This window comes from Eucalyptus grandis, chromosome 9, assembly GCF_016545825.1.
Source record: "Eucalyptus grandis isolate ANBG69807.140 chromosome 9, ASM1654582v1, whole genome shotgun sequence".
Lineage (NCBI taxonomy): Eukaryota > Viridiplantae > Streptophyta > Magnoliopsida > Myrtales > Myrtaceae > Eucalyptus > Eucalyptus grandis.
In genome coordinates this window covers 13929485-13948920 of record NC_052620.1, presented here as the reverse complement: position 1 = coordinate 13948920, position 19436 = coordinate 13929485, and the positions used below count along the sequence as shown (strand labels likewise).

At 37.8% G+C, this 19436-nt stretch overlaps 1 protein-coding gene across 1 annotated transcript; it reads left to right on the top strand.

The window, feature by feature from the left end:
• Nucleotides 1-293: 293 nt before the first annotated feature.
• LOC104418353 (probable glucan 1,3-beta-glucosidase A) lies at nucleotides 294-3972 on the top strand. Its single transcript, XM_010029677.3, has 8 exons — nucleotides 294-492; nucleotides 998-1117; nucleotides 1218-1409; nucleotides 2275-2433; nucleotides 2526-2695; nucleotides 2858-3007; nucleotides 3161-3513; nucleotides 3640-3972. Exons 1-8 carry the CDS (start codon nucleotides 310-312, stop codon nucleotides 3819-3821), a joined length of 1509 nt encoding a protein of 502 aa, XP_010027979.3. The 5' UTR covers nucleotides 294-309; the 3' UTR covers nucleotides 3822-3972.
• The last annotated feature ends 15464 nt before the right edge of the window (nucleotides 3973-19436 follow it).

Here is a 19436-nt window from a genome sequence, read left to right as displayed (position 1 = left end):
AGAAGATATTCCACGATTTACAAAACATCTGGCTATATATCATCTGAAATATTAATCATGCGAGTTCCATCTTGGAGCTCATGTCATCAACGGTCCAAATGGTCTAATCTCCATAGTCTTAAGACCAAATGCAATATTCTTTATCTTAGCGTGTAGAGTGAGTTTTTGCACAATAGTCATCAATCACGGATCTCCACTCAAATGGGTCAAGTCAACACAAAACCATTATTCTAACCCATAAGACTTTTAGTCTATAAATGTGTTGGCCCTCCCTCTCGTTTAATGTCACAGAAAAGAAGCGAGCCAGAAATGGCGCCCTGTTATCACCATTCATACCTGCTCCTTTGTTCTCTCTGGGTGTTCTGTCCCTCGATCCTCGCCCAGACCGCGGAGTTCAACTTGCCCCTCAAGGCTGTAAACCTCGGAAATTGGCTTGTCACCGAGGGGTGGATGATGCCTTCTCGGTTCGATGGACTCAATGGACAGCTCTTGGTAAGCTCTTAAAGATAAAAAGAGCTATCGGGTAATGCTCTATAGATTGTTATTATACTTTCTGTAGCATGCTTTTTTATCATAGTTTCGTGATAAGTATTGTCAGATGATCACAAAGTTTCTAATCAGGTCCAATATGACATATGCCTGCACTAGATACAGCTTAATGTCTAAGACATTTGAGAATGATACAGTTACAAAACGATCATGTTTGGCATATGTCTATATGTACTAGCACATGATTTTAACATGACAGTTGTACACTTTTCTCAAATTAAGATGCCAAATGTCCCAGAACTTGTTTCTAATGAAACATTTCTTTCCATCATTTTGCCAGATTTCTGACATACAAATATGAACTTGGTTCGACCTGCATATATGAACTCTGTTTCCCCCACCCAGTATGTGCATATACACTGTTATTTGTTTGGTCTATAAAAATATCACTTCACTCTTTCAATGAGATGAACCAAATCCCATTTTCCTGCTTATGTTTCAATGGTAGGATGGGACTCAAGTGCAGTTCAAGTCAACAAAGGTCGGGAAATTCCTGAGTGCTGAAAACGGCGGCGGAGCCACCCTTGTCGCCAATCGCGATCAGGCCTCTGGCTGGGAAACTTTCAGGGTGTGGCTTTCTGTCTCACAAAATTGACAATCGTCTTTAGACAAGCTCAAAAGATTCACATGCCATCCAACATAATTTTCGCTCACTTCTTATGGTGCAGCTGTGGAGAATTTCCGACAAAAAATTCAACCTCAGAGTTTTCAACAAGCAATTTGTCGGATTGCAAGGACAAGGAATAACGGTTGTCGCTGTTTCCAGTAACCCGAGCGCCTCAGAGACTTTTGACATTATCAGGAAACCGGACAATCCCAATCGAGTTCGATTTCAAGCATCTAATGGGATGTTTCTCCAGGTAATTCCCCTGTTCCAGCTTCTATGACTTCTGCAGTTACTATGGTATTATGGTGTACATGACTGATCTTCGGTGTCATAGAGGGTTTCACGACTATTTCGTTCTAACCCATACAGTGGTTGACAGTGAGTGGTTTTCGATTTGACGGTCGGTGGTGATTTGTCATCAAATCGTTGACAATAATCTCTTCACTCTGACCGTCCAAATTTCGTAGGACTACGTTGTTGTGCAGATTGTTGTGCAGGATAGCGCAGCACCATAGAAAGTTCTTGTCTGCATTGCCAGTTACACGGAAGAAATTACACGAAGCTATCTGTTGTTAATTTATTGCACCCATCACGTTAATATAAGATCAAGACCCAAGTAGACTTTGATAAACGTAAGAAACTGGCATGCATCAGTTCAATGGTGTTTGTATGAAACGCCGCATGGCACTTGTGTTGAGATCTACTGTTCTGTGACGTCGCATGGCACTCGCGTTGAGAACTACTGTTCTGTGACGTCTTACATGGGCGCTTTCCGCACTTTCTTGACGCTGAGAGGACGTGATGAGCACCCCTTGTTTGCTTGAAAAACAACAGCGACACTCCACGCAATACGACGAGTAAACTTACGTCCTCTATAAACCATAAACACATTTTTTTGCAACGGCAAGGCCTCATAAAATGAAAGGAACAGTCATATCCGCAACGACATTACTTTACTCTTAATCGAAAGGAACTGTTGGATTACAAAAGCATTTCCATTCCATCATTCAAAATTCCTGATCAAAGATAATCGATAGAGTCCCCATATTCCCCGGTTATTAATTGGATACAATCACATTGATTTATGTGATTTTCTCTAATATAGTATGGATGATCAGGCAAAGTCGCCGACGGAAGTGACGGCAGATTATACTGGAGGCTCGAGTTGGGATGACAATGACCCATCGATCTTTGAAATGAACATTGTCGGCGGTTTACAAGGTGAATACCAAATAACAAATGGATATGGCCCCAGTGCTGCCCCAACACTCCTACGGGTAATCCCTAATTAATTAGTGGCAAAGTAAGCACGAAATGGTAATACAGTGACTAAGTAGATCAGTAATCTCTGAACAAATTTGCTTTGCAGGATCATTGGAACAATTACATTACCGAGCAGGACTTTGAATTTATGGCGGCCAATAGTCTAACTGCTGTGAGGATTCCAGTAGGATGGTGGATTGCGTATGATCCGACGCCGCCAGCGCCTTTTGTGGGAGGCTCGCTGAATGCACTGGACAACGCATTTACATGGGCAGTGTAAGCGACTTTCGATACTTTTACATCTTAGTTGAATAACTCCAACAGAAAGTGTGCGGTGGAGGATCTTTATAGGAAGCCAGTCTTTGCTTAAGTCGGTCCATTGAAGTTACAAGAATCTTGTGAGTCTAACCTTGAACAATTGAATTTTTCTTTTTGCAGGAAGCATGGTATGAAGGTAATAGTTGATCTCCATGCTGCTCCGGGATCTCAAAACGGCCAATTTCATAGCGCATCGAGAGATGGATTTCTGGAATGGGGTGACTCTCACATTGAGGAGACCGTGAAAGTTATAGACTTCCTAGCAGCAAGGTCTGGCATATGAGTTCTCAATTTAAACAAATCCCTCATGACATATATCTCTTTAGTATTGCTAATGAATCGCAACCATTGGTATTGATATTTAGTATGCTAGATCTTATAATCAGATGTTTCATAGCATTCTCCCTTATGATTGTCAAATAGATATGGCCACCACCCAGCATTGGTTGCGATCGAGCTGATGAACGAGCCTCAAGCTCCGGATGTCAAGTTCGAGGATCTTACTAAATACTACCGGTTAGGTTACGAGGCTGTGAGGAGTCACACTCCGAATGCTTATGTCATCATGTCCAACCGGTTGGGACAAGTCAACCCGCAAGAGCTCCTTCAGTTCGCGAGAGGCTTGAGCCGAGTCATCATCGACGTGCATTACTACAACCTCTATAATTCGATGTTTCAACAGTGGAATCTGCAGCAGAACATTGACTACATCTATAACGATAGAGCTTCCGATCTGAGCAAAGTAACCCCGGCAAACGGCCCCTTGAGCTTTGTTGGTGAGTCCTACCATTTGTTTAGAAAGCAACAGGAGCATGTTTAATATAGAGCATACAGGTACAGATGACGCGTGCGCTAGAGCACATACATGTCATGACATTTGCGAGCTAAATTGGTTTTTGCAGGGGAATGGACCTCAGCATTGGCCTTCGACGGGGCAACAAAGGAGGATTCGGGAAAGTTTGCCAAGGCTCAGCAAGATGTTTACGGGCGTGCCACTTTTGGGTGGGCGTATTGGTCTTATAGGTGCAAGTACGATGCCTGGAATCTCAAGCAGATGATTCAAGACGGTCTCATAAAGATCTAGTTTGATTTCTCATCCTCATCAAGCGGATTATGTCATCATGAATACCAAGAACAGATCAGTAATCTGTTTAGAGAATCATGTATTATCAAAGTTGCCTTTCCGGTGACATTAGTTGAATAAAATAAGATTGAGCTTGAGCATGCTTCCACTACATCCTTCTTTTTGGCATTCCAGAAAGATTGAAAGTGACTGATTAGCTCTATTGTCCTTTTCTGGTGAAAAAAAAAAAGAATATTCACCGACAGAAAGTTCGATTTTCTCTCTCAATGGTGATGTCGGTTTGTCGGAGGAAAGATCAGGCCATTACTCTTTTTTTCACAAATTTGTTAGTTAGGATAATCAAACAATAGTCCCTCTATTTTTTTTTTCACAGAAAATCATAATTGCCATTTTTATCATTTTTAGTCCCTCTAATATAATTTAAACTGAATTAAAAGATCACTGTGGGATGTGAATCCATCCGACACGTCATTGAGTCCCCAACTTAAAATTTGTAGATTTTCAAACACCAATTTCCTTTTCACATGCATTTGGATGTCCAATTGACCTAATTCAAATTGATTAGTAGCAACTCTAATTTGGTGTTTTAAGTTTATGATCGTGTTTGTCTATTGTGGATTACCTAAACCTAGGATTTGGGAAAACCTACGATTCAAGGTGCTATCAGCCGGTGAATCGTAGTTCATAAAATTTGAGGTGTTATAGAATAGTGACTATACTGGAGAGGTTAGAAATAATATAAAGGGTTCAAACAACTCTTTTGGTTAAGTCTTTGCATCTACATTACCGTCCCACTATTAAGAAATTTTGGACAAATTTGGAACTAGAGTAAAAGTGGGAAATTTCTTTTTAGTAAACAAAAATTCGAGAAACAATTGAGATTGGACCTAAAGTTAGGGCTTTTTTGAAATTTGGTCCTTTATAGGAATACTTAATAGAGATCCCTCATAATAGAGGGAAGCCCAATTTCCTCAATGGATTCTGGGCTCCTTGAATGGCCGAGCAACTTTTATAAACAATGGCTAATCCCGTTGCAATTATCTCTCTTCATTTTCTTTTTGTAAAATACTCCCAAATATAATTTTAAGTATGTTTGAAGTGATTAGTTGCTAAAAGATAACATGGTGGCTTAAAAGAGAAGACAATGCAACTTTTTTTTCTAATAAATTATAGGATGATGTATAATTTGCATGAAGTGCTCAAGATCAAAATTAAGTTTTATAAATATTAAGTAAAAGATAAATATCGATATAGTAACTAGTTTTAGCCATTTTTGAAGAAAATAATCACAAAAGGAATTAAAATGACTCACTAGCTGAAGATGGATGAGTTTCCTGCAATGGAAAAAGGTCGAAGACAACTCACGATGTATTTTGATTGAATCTCTATTTTGTCCTATATTTAATATCAATTTATTATATTGATTTCCTTTTGCCATATCTTTTTTTGTTTTTTTAAATATGAAAATTAGTAACATACAAGTCAATCGGCTAAATCTATCACCGCCTTCGGTGATAGATGTGATTTGACATGTGTTGACACCTAAATTTTGGTGATCTAGTCATTGATTTTTTTACATAAAAATTAGAGGTTAATTTTAACCCCTAAAAAAAATGCATCAGAACAAATAAAATGAATAAAAGGAAAATAAGGGGAGGATTAGTCTGATTTGATTATGAATGGAATATGGAAATTTTGATTAGCCATTTTTACTCCGACGAATATTCAAATCGCAGTAAATGTGGAAGCAAATTCTCGATCAGAGAAGTCAGGTGAATATATAAAGCAAGGAGTTTGATAAAATGGAAGGAATCAAAACATTCGAGGAAAAATCAAACCGATTGCAAGATTTTGCTCCAATTTACAGACTATGATTAAGGCAACAAATAAATGAAGCTTGAAAATTACCATGAATTGGGGTTTTCGAATCAGTATAAAAGGGGGCTTTTCCGTCCGTTCTTGAGGGGGGGCGAATTCAAAAAAAAAAAAAAAAATGGAGAGAAAGAATTCGTGAAAAAAAATTCGTGCAAGAAGGAGCAAATTCGGAAAGAGAGAGAGAGAGAATTTCTTTTCTTTATGGAGACTTCTTTTCACCTTCTGAAAAAAGGTTAGCACAGAAGCCAGAAATGCAGAGGGACCGCAGAGAGAGAAGGTCATGAGGGGACAGGGGAGGTCAATTAAAAAAAAAAAGAAGAAGAACAGAGCCACTGTTCTTCTTCCTCGCCAAGTCCCTGCCGACCTCCTTCCACCGCGCATCCGCCAACCACCGCAGGCCCGCGACCCGCCCGCTGCTCGACGCTCCATCGCCGCCGCCTCTGCACCAGCGCCGTGAAGACGCCACTCCGATCACACCTCAGCCCTCGCCAACCGAAATCCACACGCAACGACACCAGCAGATTAGCCCCTGCATCAGCCCACCTTGCAGCAAATCGCGAAGCTCGCCGCGACGATCTCGCTCGACGACCGCGTCACCGGTGACTGCTGCTCGTCTCCGCCCGATGCCATCGTCGCTCAATAGCCCGCGACCCAACGCCTGAGGCCCTCACCGCTCGACCGCTGCTGTCTCAATCTCACTGCTCGAGCGCCCCGACGCCGTCGCTGCCCAGCAGTCCGCGACGCCCCAACGCCCTCATTCTCTGCCGCACCGCTGCCACAGCTCGCGACTCACTCGCCTCTCGAGATCCTCGCCGACGCCGCGCCACTGCACCACCTCCCCTCGTTCGCTTCCCCGCCGCCGGAGCTCGACGCCGCTGCGTCCCACCTGCCCTCCGCCGTGCTCCGCCCCTCACTGATCGGCGCCATTGCTCCCTCTTTCCAAGTCCCCATTTAGGTGGCTTTTGTTATTTGTATTTTTTTTATTTATTTCATGCTATTTTAGTTTATTTTTTATTTTCAATATTATTGTACAGGAATGTGATTTTCATTATCTTTAGGGATTTTGTCCAAATTATTGTGAGTATTAATTTGATCCGTAAAACGTCGGATCATTTTTTTAATTACATTAATTTTTTGGCATTTTTGGTAGAATTTTAATTGTTAAATCATTATAATTATTAATTTAATCCGTAAGACTTCAAATCAGATTTTTAATTATTTTGATCTCTTTGTCGTGATAATTAGGGTTAGGATAATCGTTAATTTGACCTGTAAGACAACAGGTTATTTTTTCGATTATTTTAATCCTTTATTTTGTTAATAGCTTAGATTTAATATTTATTTAATAATTACTTATCTTTTAAAAAAAAACTAAAAAAATCAAAAATCAAAATTCTGCATGAGCATATAGGTTTAGTAAATCAGACATGTAGGTTTAGTAAATTAGAATTTTCTTAGGATTACATTTTTAGGGTTGCATTTTTAGAATAAGTTAGGGTTGGACCTAACTTAATTTTTTAGATAATGTTTGCACATTATAATTATCTCATTTTTCAAAAATAGTTTTCTAAGATAGGATAGGTTTTAAGTCAAATTAATCCCTAGAATAAATTAGAAAATTATCCCTTTTTAGATAGATTAATTAGGGTTTTCATAAATTCTAAATTTCAATAAAAAAAATGCAAAAATACTAGGTGCATGTTAACTAGTTTGCATAATAGAATCATTTAATCAGAATTTGTTCATTAGTGAAGTTAGCTCATGAGGTGCATAATAACTAGTTTGCATAATAGACCAATTTAATTAGAATTTGCATATTAATAAGATTAAGTCATTTAGTTAAAAAATGCATTTTTATAAAAAAATTCTAATTTTCAAGAAAACCCAAAAAAAATTGTTTACTGTGATGCAATTTATTTATTGAATGCTTGAGCATCTGTGTGATCACATTTTTGCATAATAGTGATTTAGGTCAAAATAAATCCAAGCTGCCTGCAAAAATATTTTGAAAATTAAAAGAAATGGTACCGAAAGGGCATTAGAAAATTCTAGTGTAACCAAGTCCCCGTACCCTTAGTCTCTAGTTCGTAGAAGTAAAATAAATCTCCATTTATTTTACTTAACTGTCTAATCGACCTACCATAAACCGATTAGTGGCGACTCCTAGTTAAGAACCTCTTGCATGTTAAAAAACAAACGTGAACCTTAAGTCACGAATTGGTATGGGCTTGGGAGAGCCCGAGCTAAGTTAAAGACTTAGTAGTCCATTAACCTAGTTTTAGGTAGTGCACCGAAAAATTAGGTCGCGACAGCTTGGCGACTCCGCTGGGGACTTGTGTTAAAACACGAGCTAATTCCATAAAAAAACATGAACTTTAGGTGCTGTCCCAAATCTGGCCTGAACTTTATTTTGTCTCAGAAAAAAGCACGAACTTTAGGTGTTATCTGTCGTTCTCCCTGTTTTTTTCTTCAGGTGTTTTTTTCTTTTGCATCGGCACCCCTCCTCTCATCCTGACTTGTCGTCTCTTTGAGTGGTTGTTTGGCGCCAATTTTTTTGTACATCCAGATTAAGCTTTTCTTATTATACTTACCTTTACCAAAAAAAAAAAAAAAAAAAAAAAAACTTTAGGTGTTATCCCAAATTTTTGGAAATTTATTTTGTCTGAAAAAAAAACACAAATTTTCAGTTATGTCCCAAATCTGGCCATCTGTTAACCCTCATTCTACAGTCATCTAACATGGCATTTCCACGTCAGCAATAATATCCAACACAGCAAAACGATGCTGCATTCGAGTGTTTGGAGGAAGTGTTAAATTTAAGTTTGCCCTCCAATGAGGTGAACTTTACAAATGATTCTCATGGGAAAAATAATTCAATAGCTTCAGTTCCGGGGGTGAGGCACATAGCTAGGGCCATTAGATCAATTAACAATTGGCAAACTGTTTACAATGTCAGAAGCTCGGTTGAAAGCAAAAGATTACATTGCCTTAAAGCGAGATATTAAAAGCATGTGCATTTTGTAGTCAAATAGAGATGTGAAGCATATTTATAATAGAATTACTTTATTTTGTCTCAAATAAAATTTGGGCCAGATTTAGGACAATACCTAAAGTTCGTGCTTTTTTTTATAGACAAAATAAAGTTCGGGCTAGATTTGGGACAACCCCTAAAGTTCATGCTTTTTTTTAAGACAAAATAAAGTTTGGGCCAGATTTGGGACAACACCTAAAGTTCGTGTTTTTTTTTTTATGGAATTGGCCCGTTAAAACACTTAGTGTACTTAGACCAATTTTTCTTTTTCTCTTAAAAATGTTTTTGTTTGGCAGCGAGGACATCAGGTACGTCCTTAACATTTCTAAGGTATTAATTGTTCTTGTAGATGGGAGGTATAAGGGGAGTAGTCGTTGCTAATCCTTGTCTTGCAGGAAGGAGTGGGGATGAATAAATTTATTTTTCCCAGATTTAGAAGTGTTGTTTGAATTTAAACTGTTGTGCATGGTTTATTGCTTTTAGCACTTCACTTTTGCATACACAACCTGTGGTCGGACTTGGGCTGCGATAGGATTTCTAGAATGGTGTTGAGAATGATACTTCCTCCAAAGCGAGACCGCTATATGGAGGTTGACCTTTTCTTCCCCGAAATTTCTTTCATGATGTCTTATGTGTTTGTCCATATCCACGAGACTGTGTGATTATTGGGCATTTCATTCGATTGAGCCGGAGTTAGGAGGACTTGACACGTTAATGCGAGACTGCAACGGTCAGATCATCCTCTTATCTCCACTTTGTTGAGCCATTTAGAGTAGAAATCGAGCCTCACACCTCATGTGCATGTCTATGTGATTGTCATTGATTTTATTGGGTAAAGTAAGTCTTTTATCCCTATACCATGCAATTTATTTTGTCGTACTTTTGGGTCGGTCCATGACAATCTAGGTCAATCATTGATTTGATTCATTTGTCAATTGGAAATGAAATTGCTAGGGAATGATGCATTTGAAAAAAAAAAAAAAAACTTTGGAGAATTTGTTTTTACGTCATGTCTAGAAAATTTGGTTTTACTAGAATATCCATTTTTTAGGAAATTCCCTTCTTGCATAGACTTTTCATGAATAAATAAATAAAATGAAAAAAAAAAAAAAAATCGATCAGATCATTGTCATGGATTGACTCTCCATTTACACCTCATGCTTACATGTTCCCGTTTATTTCCTTTAGGTGATTATGGAACGATCTCGCTCACCCATCCGTACACGGCCGAGAGCTAAAATGGCGGATCAAAATGAGGTGCTGGACCGTATCATTGTCAATATAAACAAACGAATTGCGTACCTCCAAAGTCAAGTCAATGGATTGTCTGCTACTGTGGCTTGTCTCGTCAAGCAAAAGGGCCGTGATGACATAGGTACTCTATCTTCAGTGAGAAACTATGACTCAAAGAAGAGAGCCAAGAAGACTTTCGAACTGTCCTATTTTCCTGAAGTAGCTGAATTTGATGCCACTATGAAGAGACTAGTGACATATCTAAAAGGAATAATCTATGACCTGGAGAATTTGCATCACAAGATCAAGGAGGATGAAGAACTCAAGCACACATGATTCATGGTCCTAAGTAGTTTGCTTCCCTTATTTAATTAGGGGCATGTTCATTTGCACATTCCCTTGCGTGGGAATTTTTATTGCTTTCTAAAAGATGTTTTTAGTTTCTTTTTTTGGTGATTGAGTGTTGCATTTTTCCATAAATGTAATTGATTGATGAATTTCAATAAAATTACAAGTTTTGTTTTGAGGACATTATGGGGTACACCAAACCAGTCCAATGACGATATCCAACAATGAAAAGAAAATATCATCCAAAAAGAATTTTGAGGACTAGGCTTCTTCATGCTTTCTCATCCAAAAAATCCCAAAAAAAAAAAGGGAAAAAAATCAATTTTGAAATCATTTCCAAAAGCATGCATTAGATTAGCCCTGTTTAATTTTCTGACTCATTTACTTCATGTTTCAGAGCATTACTTTTTTGGCCTGATGAGAATGCATCTGAAAAAGGCACACCAAGTTGCAATTGGCCCAACTATCAATGACACATTTCTAAGGAATTAATGTGACAGATTGGGGGCATGACAGATTTTGGGGCAAAGTGGATTTTCAGTCTTGAATGAGAGGGACAATCCAAAGACATCAGCCGCTAAAGCAATCCTATTGTAGAGGAATCCTTGAATGAATGCTTAAAATTGTAGTGTGGAAAAACTGTTTGTTTTGAAGTTGACAATTTTTCATGCCTAAAAAAGGATTTTGCATGATGACTTTTACATGTTTTATTCACCAATTCCACTAAAAACATCAAGATGGACTAATGTAATGAATGATGTGGAATTGATTGAGCATACCAAATGAGACGAGTCAGGATGATGAAAGTCAAACCTTATCCTACACACAATCCCTTACTCATATACTTGTGAGATGAGTGTAGGAGGGTTCATATACACAAGGTAAAGAGTTCTCTCGCAAAAAGTATGGCAACCGAAATGATGAGAGGCAATTCATTTCTTTATCCCAAACACTACAAGTGATCCATTACTTAACCATTTTGAGCCCATACACTAATAGATATTCTTTTCAAATTACCCCTGTCAAGAATCACCCCACATTGGGGCAAATGGGAGATAGAATGGCATCATGAGGTGAGGAAAATGAATTGAAATTTTCTTGCTCTTACTTCCATCAATCTTCAAGTCGTGCTATTACATTGAATTCATTTGTTAATTTAAGTGCCTTAGGATGACGAAAAGCATTTCTTTCTCTATCCTACATACTTATACCCTTTGTATAGCCCACTTGAGCCTGCAATTTCATTTCTTTAAACCCAATTGGTGATCATCCCCACACTGGGGCAAGGCAAAAGACAGATGAAGACCTTTGAAAGTTCAAGTGTCATTCATAGTGTAATTTCTTGACACATGCACCGTGCGCAAGAATTGAAATCAAAATAGAACTAAGGGGGCGTAAAAAAGCAGTGTGCCTGATAAAAGCAAGGCTAATGCCCATGAAAAAGAAATGAAAAAAATGCATGAAAACTAGGGGCATGAAAAAAGTGATGTTCCTAGTAGAAGCAATGCCAATAAAAAGAAAAAGAAAGAGTCATGATAGGTGACTATCAGTTGCAAAAGAGCAGTACTCAAAGAGTCAAGATCAATGGCGCATCCCTAGCGAAAGAAAAGACCAGCGACAATGCCTAGATGATCATTAGCTTTAACCATTCACACATATTTTAAACCTAATGATCATTTCATTTCTCAACCTATGAACCCAACCTATGTTATGTCCCTTACAAAGTCTCTTCAGATTATGGCACTTGAATTAACATAGGGGTTCATATGTTTATAAGCATCACTCGAAGAAGTGTGAGCAAGATTATTTCTTTTTCATTTTGCAGGTTTCTTGACTTGTAAACCCGGAGATAATTGCGAAGCTGTTCTTTCAATAGCCTTGATTCAAAGAGTCCATTTGTTAAGCCATTGACCAAGCCCACAATATGGTCCATGTTAAAGACCTCTCAGATTGGTAAGGTCATACCGCTTGCGAGAATACTCGGACCCCTATCAATATGGTGAGATGGAGTGATTCTCTTCTAAATGAGAGTGAGTGAAAGTCCTTTCTAACCGAAAGTCCCTCATTTAGTATTCTTAATAAATCCATGTCATGAGTGAAAATTGTCTTGAACGATAATTCTCTCTAGTGGAAATTTGGGTGATGCAAAGGTCATTATGCATGAACCCCAATTGAATTGATAAAAACTTCAATGGATTTTGAAGTGTGCGTTCCATAATAGCATTAATTGCTTATTTCTTTGGTGAATGCACTTTTTCTCTAATCATGTCTAACAAGTAATGTTTTCTCAAAGACCCAAAAGCTCTTGACATTCAAGTTCCTTTTAGAATGCCTCATGATATTAGGAGGTGAAGAACTATCACAAATATTCAAGGTCCATCCTTGATATTCCAAATTTCTACCAGGAGGTGAGAGACCTCCACAGGATATCTAAATTCCAGAAGACATATCCCCAAGAATTAGAGATATTACCAGGTAAGTATATCTCTACCCATACTCTAAATACTTGTCATTGTGCAAGTATTCTCTCCCAAGTGCATTATCTTGACTTGGTCAAGCTATATTGACTTGGCGTGCTTTTGTAGCCCAGAGTCCCTTTCATCAACCCGGCGTGCTTTCGTAGCCTGGTGTCATTTATATTGACCCGGCGTGCTTTCGTAGTCCAAAGTCCCTTTCATCGACCCGACGTGCTTTCGTAGCCCGGTGTCCTTTATATAGACCTGGCGTACTTTCGTAGCCTAGAGTCCCTTTCATCGACCCGGCGTGCCTTTGTAGCCCGGTGACCTTTCTATTGACCTGGCATGCTTTCGTAGCCCAGAGTCCCTTTTATCGACCCGGTGTGCTTTCGTAGCCCGATATCCTTTGATATGACCTGGCGTGCTTCTATAGCCTAAAGTCCCCCTATTAAATCGGTGTGCTTCCATAGCCAGATGTTCCTCTTCATCGACATGGTGTGCTTTCGTAACCCAGAGTCACCTCATTAATTTGTGAGACATATCTCTAAGGATTAGAGATGCCACCAGGTAAGTATATCTCGATCCATACATTGTACATGTATTCCTTTTCAAGCACTAGCACTCGATGGAGTTGCTCCCCAAAGATTTTTCCCAGATTTAGTCTGATTAAGGCGACCGAAGAACGGTTCGGGTCCTGGTCAAATGATTTGTGTTGCAACGCTAGGCGACCGAAGAATGGTTCGGGTCCTAGCCAAGCAAAATCCCCGTTTAGGCGACCGTAGAATGGTACGGGTTCTAGACAACCTCAATTCAAGCGACCGTAGAATGGTACGGGTCCTAGAAAATAAATCCCCGTTTAGGCAACTGTAGAACGGTACGAGTCCTAGAGAACCTCAGTTCAGGCGACCGTAAAATGGTACGGGTCCTAGAAAATAAATCCCCATTTAGGCGACCGTAGAATGATACGGGTCCTAGACAACCTTAGTTCAGGCTATCGTAGAATGGTACGGGTCCTAGACAACCTCAGTTCAAGCGACCATAGAATGGTACGGGTTTTGGAAAATCATTTTTTTCGTCAAGGCGACCATAGAATGGTATGGGTCCTAGACAGCATTCAAGTGACCGTAGAATGGTACATGTCTTAGAAAATCATTTTTTTTTGTCAAGGCGACCGTAGAATGGTACGGGTCCTAGACAACATTCAGGTGACCGTAGAATGGTACGGGTCATGGAAAATCTTTTTTTAAGTTAAGGCGACCGTAGAATGGTACGGGTCCTGGAAAATAACTCCCCGTTTAGGCGATCGTAGAATGGTACAGGTCCTAGACACAACCAAAACAATGCCATACTAGGCGACCGTAGAATGATACGGGTCCTAGGAAAGCAGTCTCTTTGTGAAGCCATATTACTATTCTGGGTGACCGTAGAATGGTACAGGTCCTAGACATGTAACGCCAATCTATCTTGAGTTACTCTACCATCCTTGAAGGTAAGTAATTCCAGGTAAGTTCCTTTAGTATTTGCATTAGCATTTCTATGCATCATATAAATTTCATTTCAAAATATGATTCATTATCCTAAAAAAAAAAAAAAAAAAAAGTCATTCAGTGCATGTGCATGATCAAAATTTAGGTTTCAATTTGTCTTTGAAGGCAACCTCTACGAGCTCACCTTCAAAGAGAGGCAGCTGTTGACACCTAAATTTTGGTGACCTAGTCATTGATTTTTTGCATAAAAATTAGAGATTAATTTTAACCCCTAAAAAAAATTGCATCAGAACAAATAAAATGAATAAAAGGAAAATAAGGGGAGGATTAGTCTGATTTGATTATGAATGAAATATGGAAATTCTAATTAGCCATCTTTGCTCCGGCGAATATTCAAATCGTAGTAAATGTGGAAGCAAATGCTCGATCAGAGAAGTCAGGTGAATAAAAAAAGCAAGGAGTTTGATAAAATGGAAGGAATCAAAACATTCGAGGAAAAATCAAACCGATTGCAAGATTTTGCTCCAATTTGCAGACTATGATTAAGGCAACAAAGAAAGGAAGCTTGAAAATTACCATGAATTGGGGTTTTCAAATCTGTATAAAAGGGGGCTTTTCCGTTTGTTCTTGAGGGGCGGCGAATTAAAAAAAAAATGGAGAGAAAGAATTCGTGAAAAAAAAATTCGTGCAAGAAGGAACGAATTCGGAAAGAGAGAGAGAATTTCCTTTCTATATGGAGACTTCTTTTCACCTTCTCAAAAAAGGTTAGCACAAAAGCCAGAAATGCAAAGGGACAGCAGAGAGAGAAGGTCATGAGGGGAAAGGGGAGGTGAATTAAAAGAAAAAAGAAAAAAGAAGAACAGAGCCACTGTTCTTCTTCCTCGCCAAGTCCCTGCCGGCCTCCTTCCACCGCGCATCCGCCAGCCACCACAGGCCCGCGACCCGCCTGCCGCTCGACACTCCATCGCTGCCGCCTCTGCACCAGCGCCGTGAAGACGCCACTCCGACCACACCTCAGCCCTCGCCAACCGAAATCCACACGCAACGACACCACCAAATCAGCCCCTGCAACAGCCCCCCTGCAGCAAATCGCGAAGCTCGCCGCGACGATCTCGCTCGACGACCGCGTCACCGGCGACTGCTGCTCATCTCCGCCCGATGCCATCGCGCTCGCAGCTCTGCGACCCAACGCCCGAGGCCCTCACCGCTCGACCGCTACCGGCCCGACCTCACCGCCGAGCGCCCCCACGCCGTCGCTGCCCAAGTCCGCGATGCCCCAACGCCCTCATTCTCTGCCGCACCGCTGCCATAGCTCGCGACCCGCTCGCCTCTCAAGATTCTCGCCGATGCCGCGCCACTGCACCACCTCCACTCGTCCGCTTCCCCGCCGCCCGAGCCCGACGCCGCCGCATCCCGCCTCGCCCTCCGCCATGCTCCACCCCTCACCGATCGGCGTCGTTGCTCCCACTTTCCAAGTCCCCCTTTTGGTGGCTTTTGTTATTTGTATTTTTATTTATTTATTTCATGCTATTTTAGTTTATTTTTTATTTTCAATATTATTTTACAGAATGTGATTTTCATTATCTTTAGGGATTTTGTCCAAATTATTGTGAGTATTAATTTGATCCGTAGGACGTCGGATCATTTTTTTTAATTACATTAATTTTTTTGGCATATTTGGTAGAATTTTAATTGTTAAATCATTATAATTATTAATTTGATTCGTAAGATTTCAGATCGGATTTTTAATTATTTTGATCTCTTTGTCGTGATAATTAGGGTTAGGATAATCGTTAATTTGACCTCAGTAAACGACAGTTATTTTTTCGATTATTTTAATCCTTTATTTTGTTGATAGCTTAGATTTAATATTTATTTAATAATTACTTATCTTTTAAAAAAACTAAAAAAAAATCAACAAATCAAAAAATCAAAATTCTACATGAGTAACTTAGACATGTAGGTTTAGTAAATTAGAATTTTCTTAGGATTAGATTTTTAGGGTTGCATTTTTAGAATAAGTTAGGGTTGGACCTAACTTAATTTTTTAGATAATGTTCGCACATTATAATTATCTCATTTTTCAAAAAATAGTTTTCTAAGATAGGATAGGGTTTAAGTCAAATTAATCCCTAGAATAACTTAGAAAATTATCCCTTTTTAGATAGATTAATTAGGGTTTTCGTAAATTTTAAATTTCAATAAAAAAAATGCAAAAATACTAGGTGCATGTTAACTAGTTTGCATAATAGAATCATTTAATCAGAATTTGTTCATTAGTGAAGTTAGGTCATGAGGTGCATAATAACTAGTTTGCATAATAGAATCATTTAATCAGAATTTGTTCATTTAGTTAAAAAAAATGCATTTTTATAAAAGAATTCTAATTTTCAAGAAAACCCAAAAAAAAAAAAAAAAATTGTTTGCTTTGTGTGATGCAATTTATTTATTGAATGCTTGAGCATCTGTGTGATCACATTTTTGCATAATAGTGATTTTGGTTAAAATAAATCCAAGCTGCCTGCAAAAATATTTTGAAAATTAAAAGAAATGGTACCGAAATGGCATTAGAAAATTCTAGTGTAACCAAGTCCCCGTACTCTTAGTCTCTGGTTCGTAGAAGTAAAATAAATCTCCATTTATTTTACTTAGGTGTCTAATCGACCTACCATAAACCGATTAGTGGCGACTCCTAGTTAATAACCTCTTGCATGTTAAAAAAAAAAAAACTTGAACCTTAAGTCGTGAATTGGTATGGGCTTGGGAGAGCCCGAGCTAAGTTAAAGACTTAGTAGTCCATTAACCTAGTTTTAGGTGATGCACCGAAAAATTAGGTCGCGACAACATGTTCACTAACTATTTAAATATTGTACATAATAGTTTTTCAAATGGGTTTCTTATGAGTAACGACTATATGAGATAAAAATAATAATATTTGGGTATGAAACTATAGAAGATTCCCTCTAAGATCTAGTAGTAATATCAAATTGATCATATATGCAAAATATGATATGACTTACACAAATAGGAACATAGTTGAATGGTAAGATCATAACAATACAATAGTCAACAAGTCCCAAATCTTATGTACAAATTACAATCAAGTCTCAGTTTTTTAAGTTAGTTCAATCAAGTCCTTATCATTTAATAAAAAGTCTATTATGATTGAAGACAATTCATGACGCATTTTGATTGAATCTCTATTTGTCCTATATTAAATATCAAGTTATTATACCGATATTCTACGATTTTTTTTAATAATATAAAAATTAGTAACATTCAAGCTACCTACGATGACTCCATGATATGACATGTTCACTAACTATTTAAATATCTCATGTAGTAGTTTTTCAAATGAGTTCCTTATGAGTGATATTTCTATCTGTGTATCAAAATAATTAAGTTATTCATGAACAACAACAACACGAGATCAAAAAGTAATAACTTGAGTGTGCAACCGTAGAAGATTCCCTGTAAGATCGAGTAGGTCTATCAAATTGATCATATATGCAAAATATGATATGGCTTACAAAAATAAGAACATAGTTGAATGGTAGGATCGTAATGATACAATTGTCAACAAGTCCTAAATCTTATGTACGGATTCCAATCAAGTCTCAAATTTTTAGTTAGTTCAATCAAGTCCTTATCATTTGATAAAAAGTTTATTTGAGTCCTAAAATATTCATTTGGTTCAATTAAAAATGAAATTATGTTTTAAAACTTACGTTGAAAAGTGCAAATTAAGGATCCTATGTAGATTTTTTTTTATAAGTGTATTAGAAGTCCTAAAATTTGTCACAAAAGTGCAATTGAATTCTAATACTTTCAAAAAGTGTAATCAAGTCCTAAAACTTATTTTGAAAATGCAATCAAGCCTAAAAACTTTCAAAAAGTACAATCAATGGAATAACTTAGATTTGACTAATCTAACAAATTTTAGGACTTGATTGCACTTTTTAAAAATTTTAGGGCTCAACTACATTTCCGTAATAAGTTTTAGGACTTAATTGCACTTTTTGAAAGTTTTATAACTCAATTGTACTTCCATTTTTAAAACTTCCAACATACTTATCCTGTTATTTCTTAGTGACACATTGGCAGTTTCATATGAAAATTCATCGAAAGGTTTTTATCGTATTTTTTTTTTTTTTTGGAAAAAAAGGGTCCAAGATAAAATTGAATAAATTAAAGGGTTATGACTAACCAAAATTTGTACAACTATGATAAATTAAACCTAAATTAATTATTTTTATTACAATAAATCCTAAACTTATACATTCGTGACAAATTTACCATTTGTTAGTTTTTATTAAATTTTATTGTCACATGTCGAGTTGAATGGCACGTGGCATTTCACAAATATATCAATTTTGGGTTTTATTCTCCATTTATCATAATTGTGAATTACTCTAATTTAAAATAAAATAAATGGAGGCTAAACTTATTACAAATTTACTAATTTAGGATTTTTTATGTTCAAAAAATTAGTTTTGAGTAAATTTATTGCAGGTGTATTAATTAGTTAAAAAATTAGTTTATAATAAAGTCACTTTGAGATTTTTTGTGATATTAGACCTAAATTAGAATGATTTGGATTTAGGATTTTCGGTGCATTATTCCGCAACAAAATTTAATGTGTTAAAATCTGACGTGCAAGAAAAAAAGAAAAAAAAAAAAAAAAAAAAAAATCCGACGTGCAACCAAGGCGGTAATCCTCGATGCGACGCAAGAACACAATATGAACATGGCATAAATTTATAGAGTAAAATTAAAACTTGATAAGGTAGACCTAATTTGAAACTAAAACGAATTGATACGTTCGCCAAAATAACATCTTGCGGTTGTGCCAATATATTCTTGTAATGACATTGTAATCGATGCGAGCGCAGCGTAAAAACATGAATCGTGGGTCCTGATTGGTATGGGACCTGGTATCCCGTATGGGCACACGTCACCAACGAGTAGGGAGTACCGGTTCCTTTTCTCCCCTTCCAAGTGCTCTGTCAAATCCTCGCCTATTTCCCAAAACCCTTGGAATCTCGTCGCTTGGGGTAGGTGCCTGTTCCTTTTGTCCTCACGCTACTTTTGACTTTGGAAAAGCAATTCTTCCCAGATTTTCTGTTCTCTTTTAAGAAATCATTAACCGTGAAACGATCCTCCAAGCAAAGACAATAACAAAACG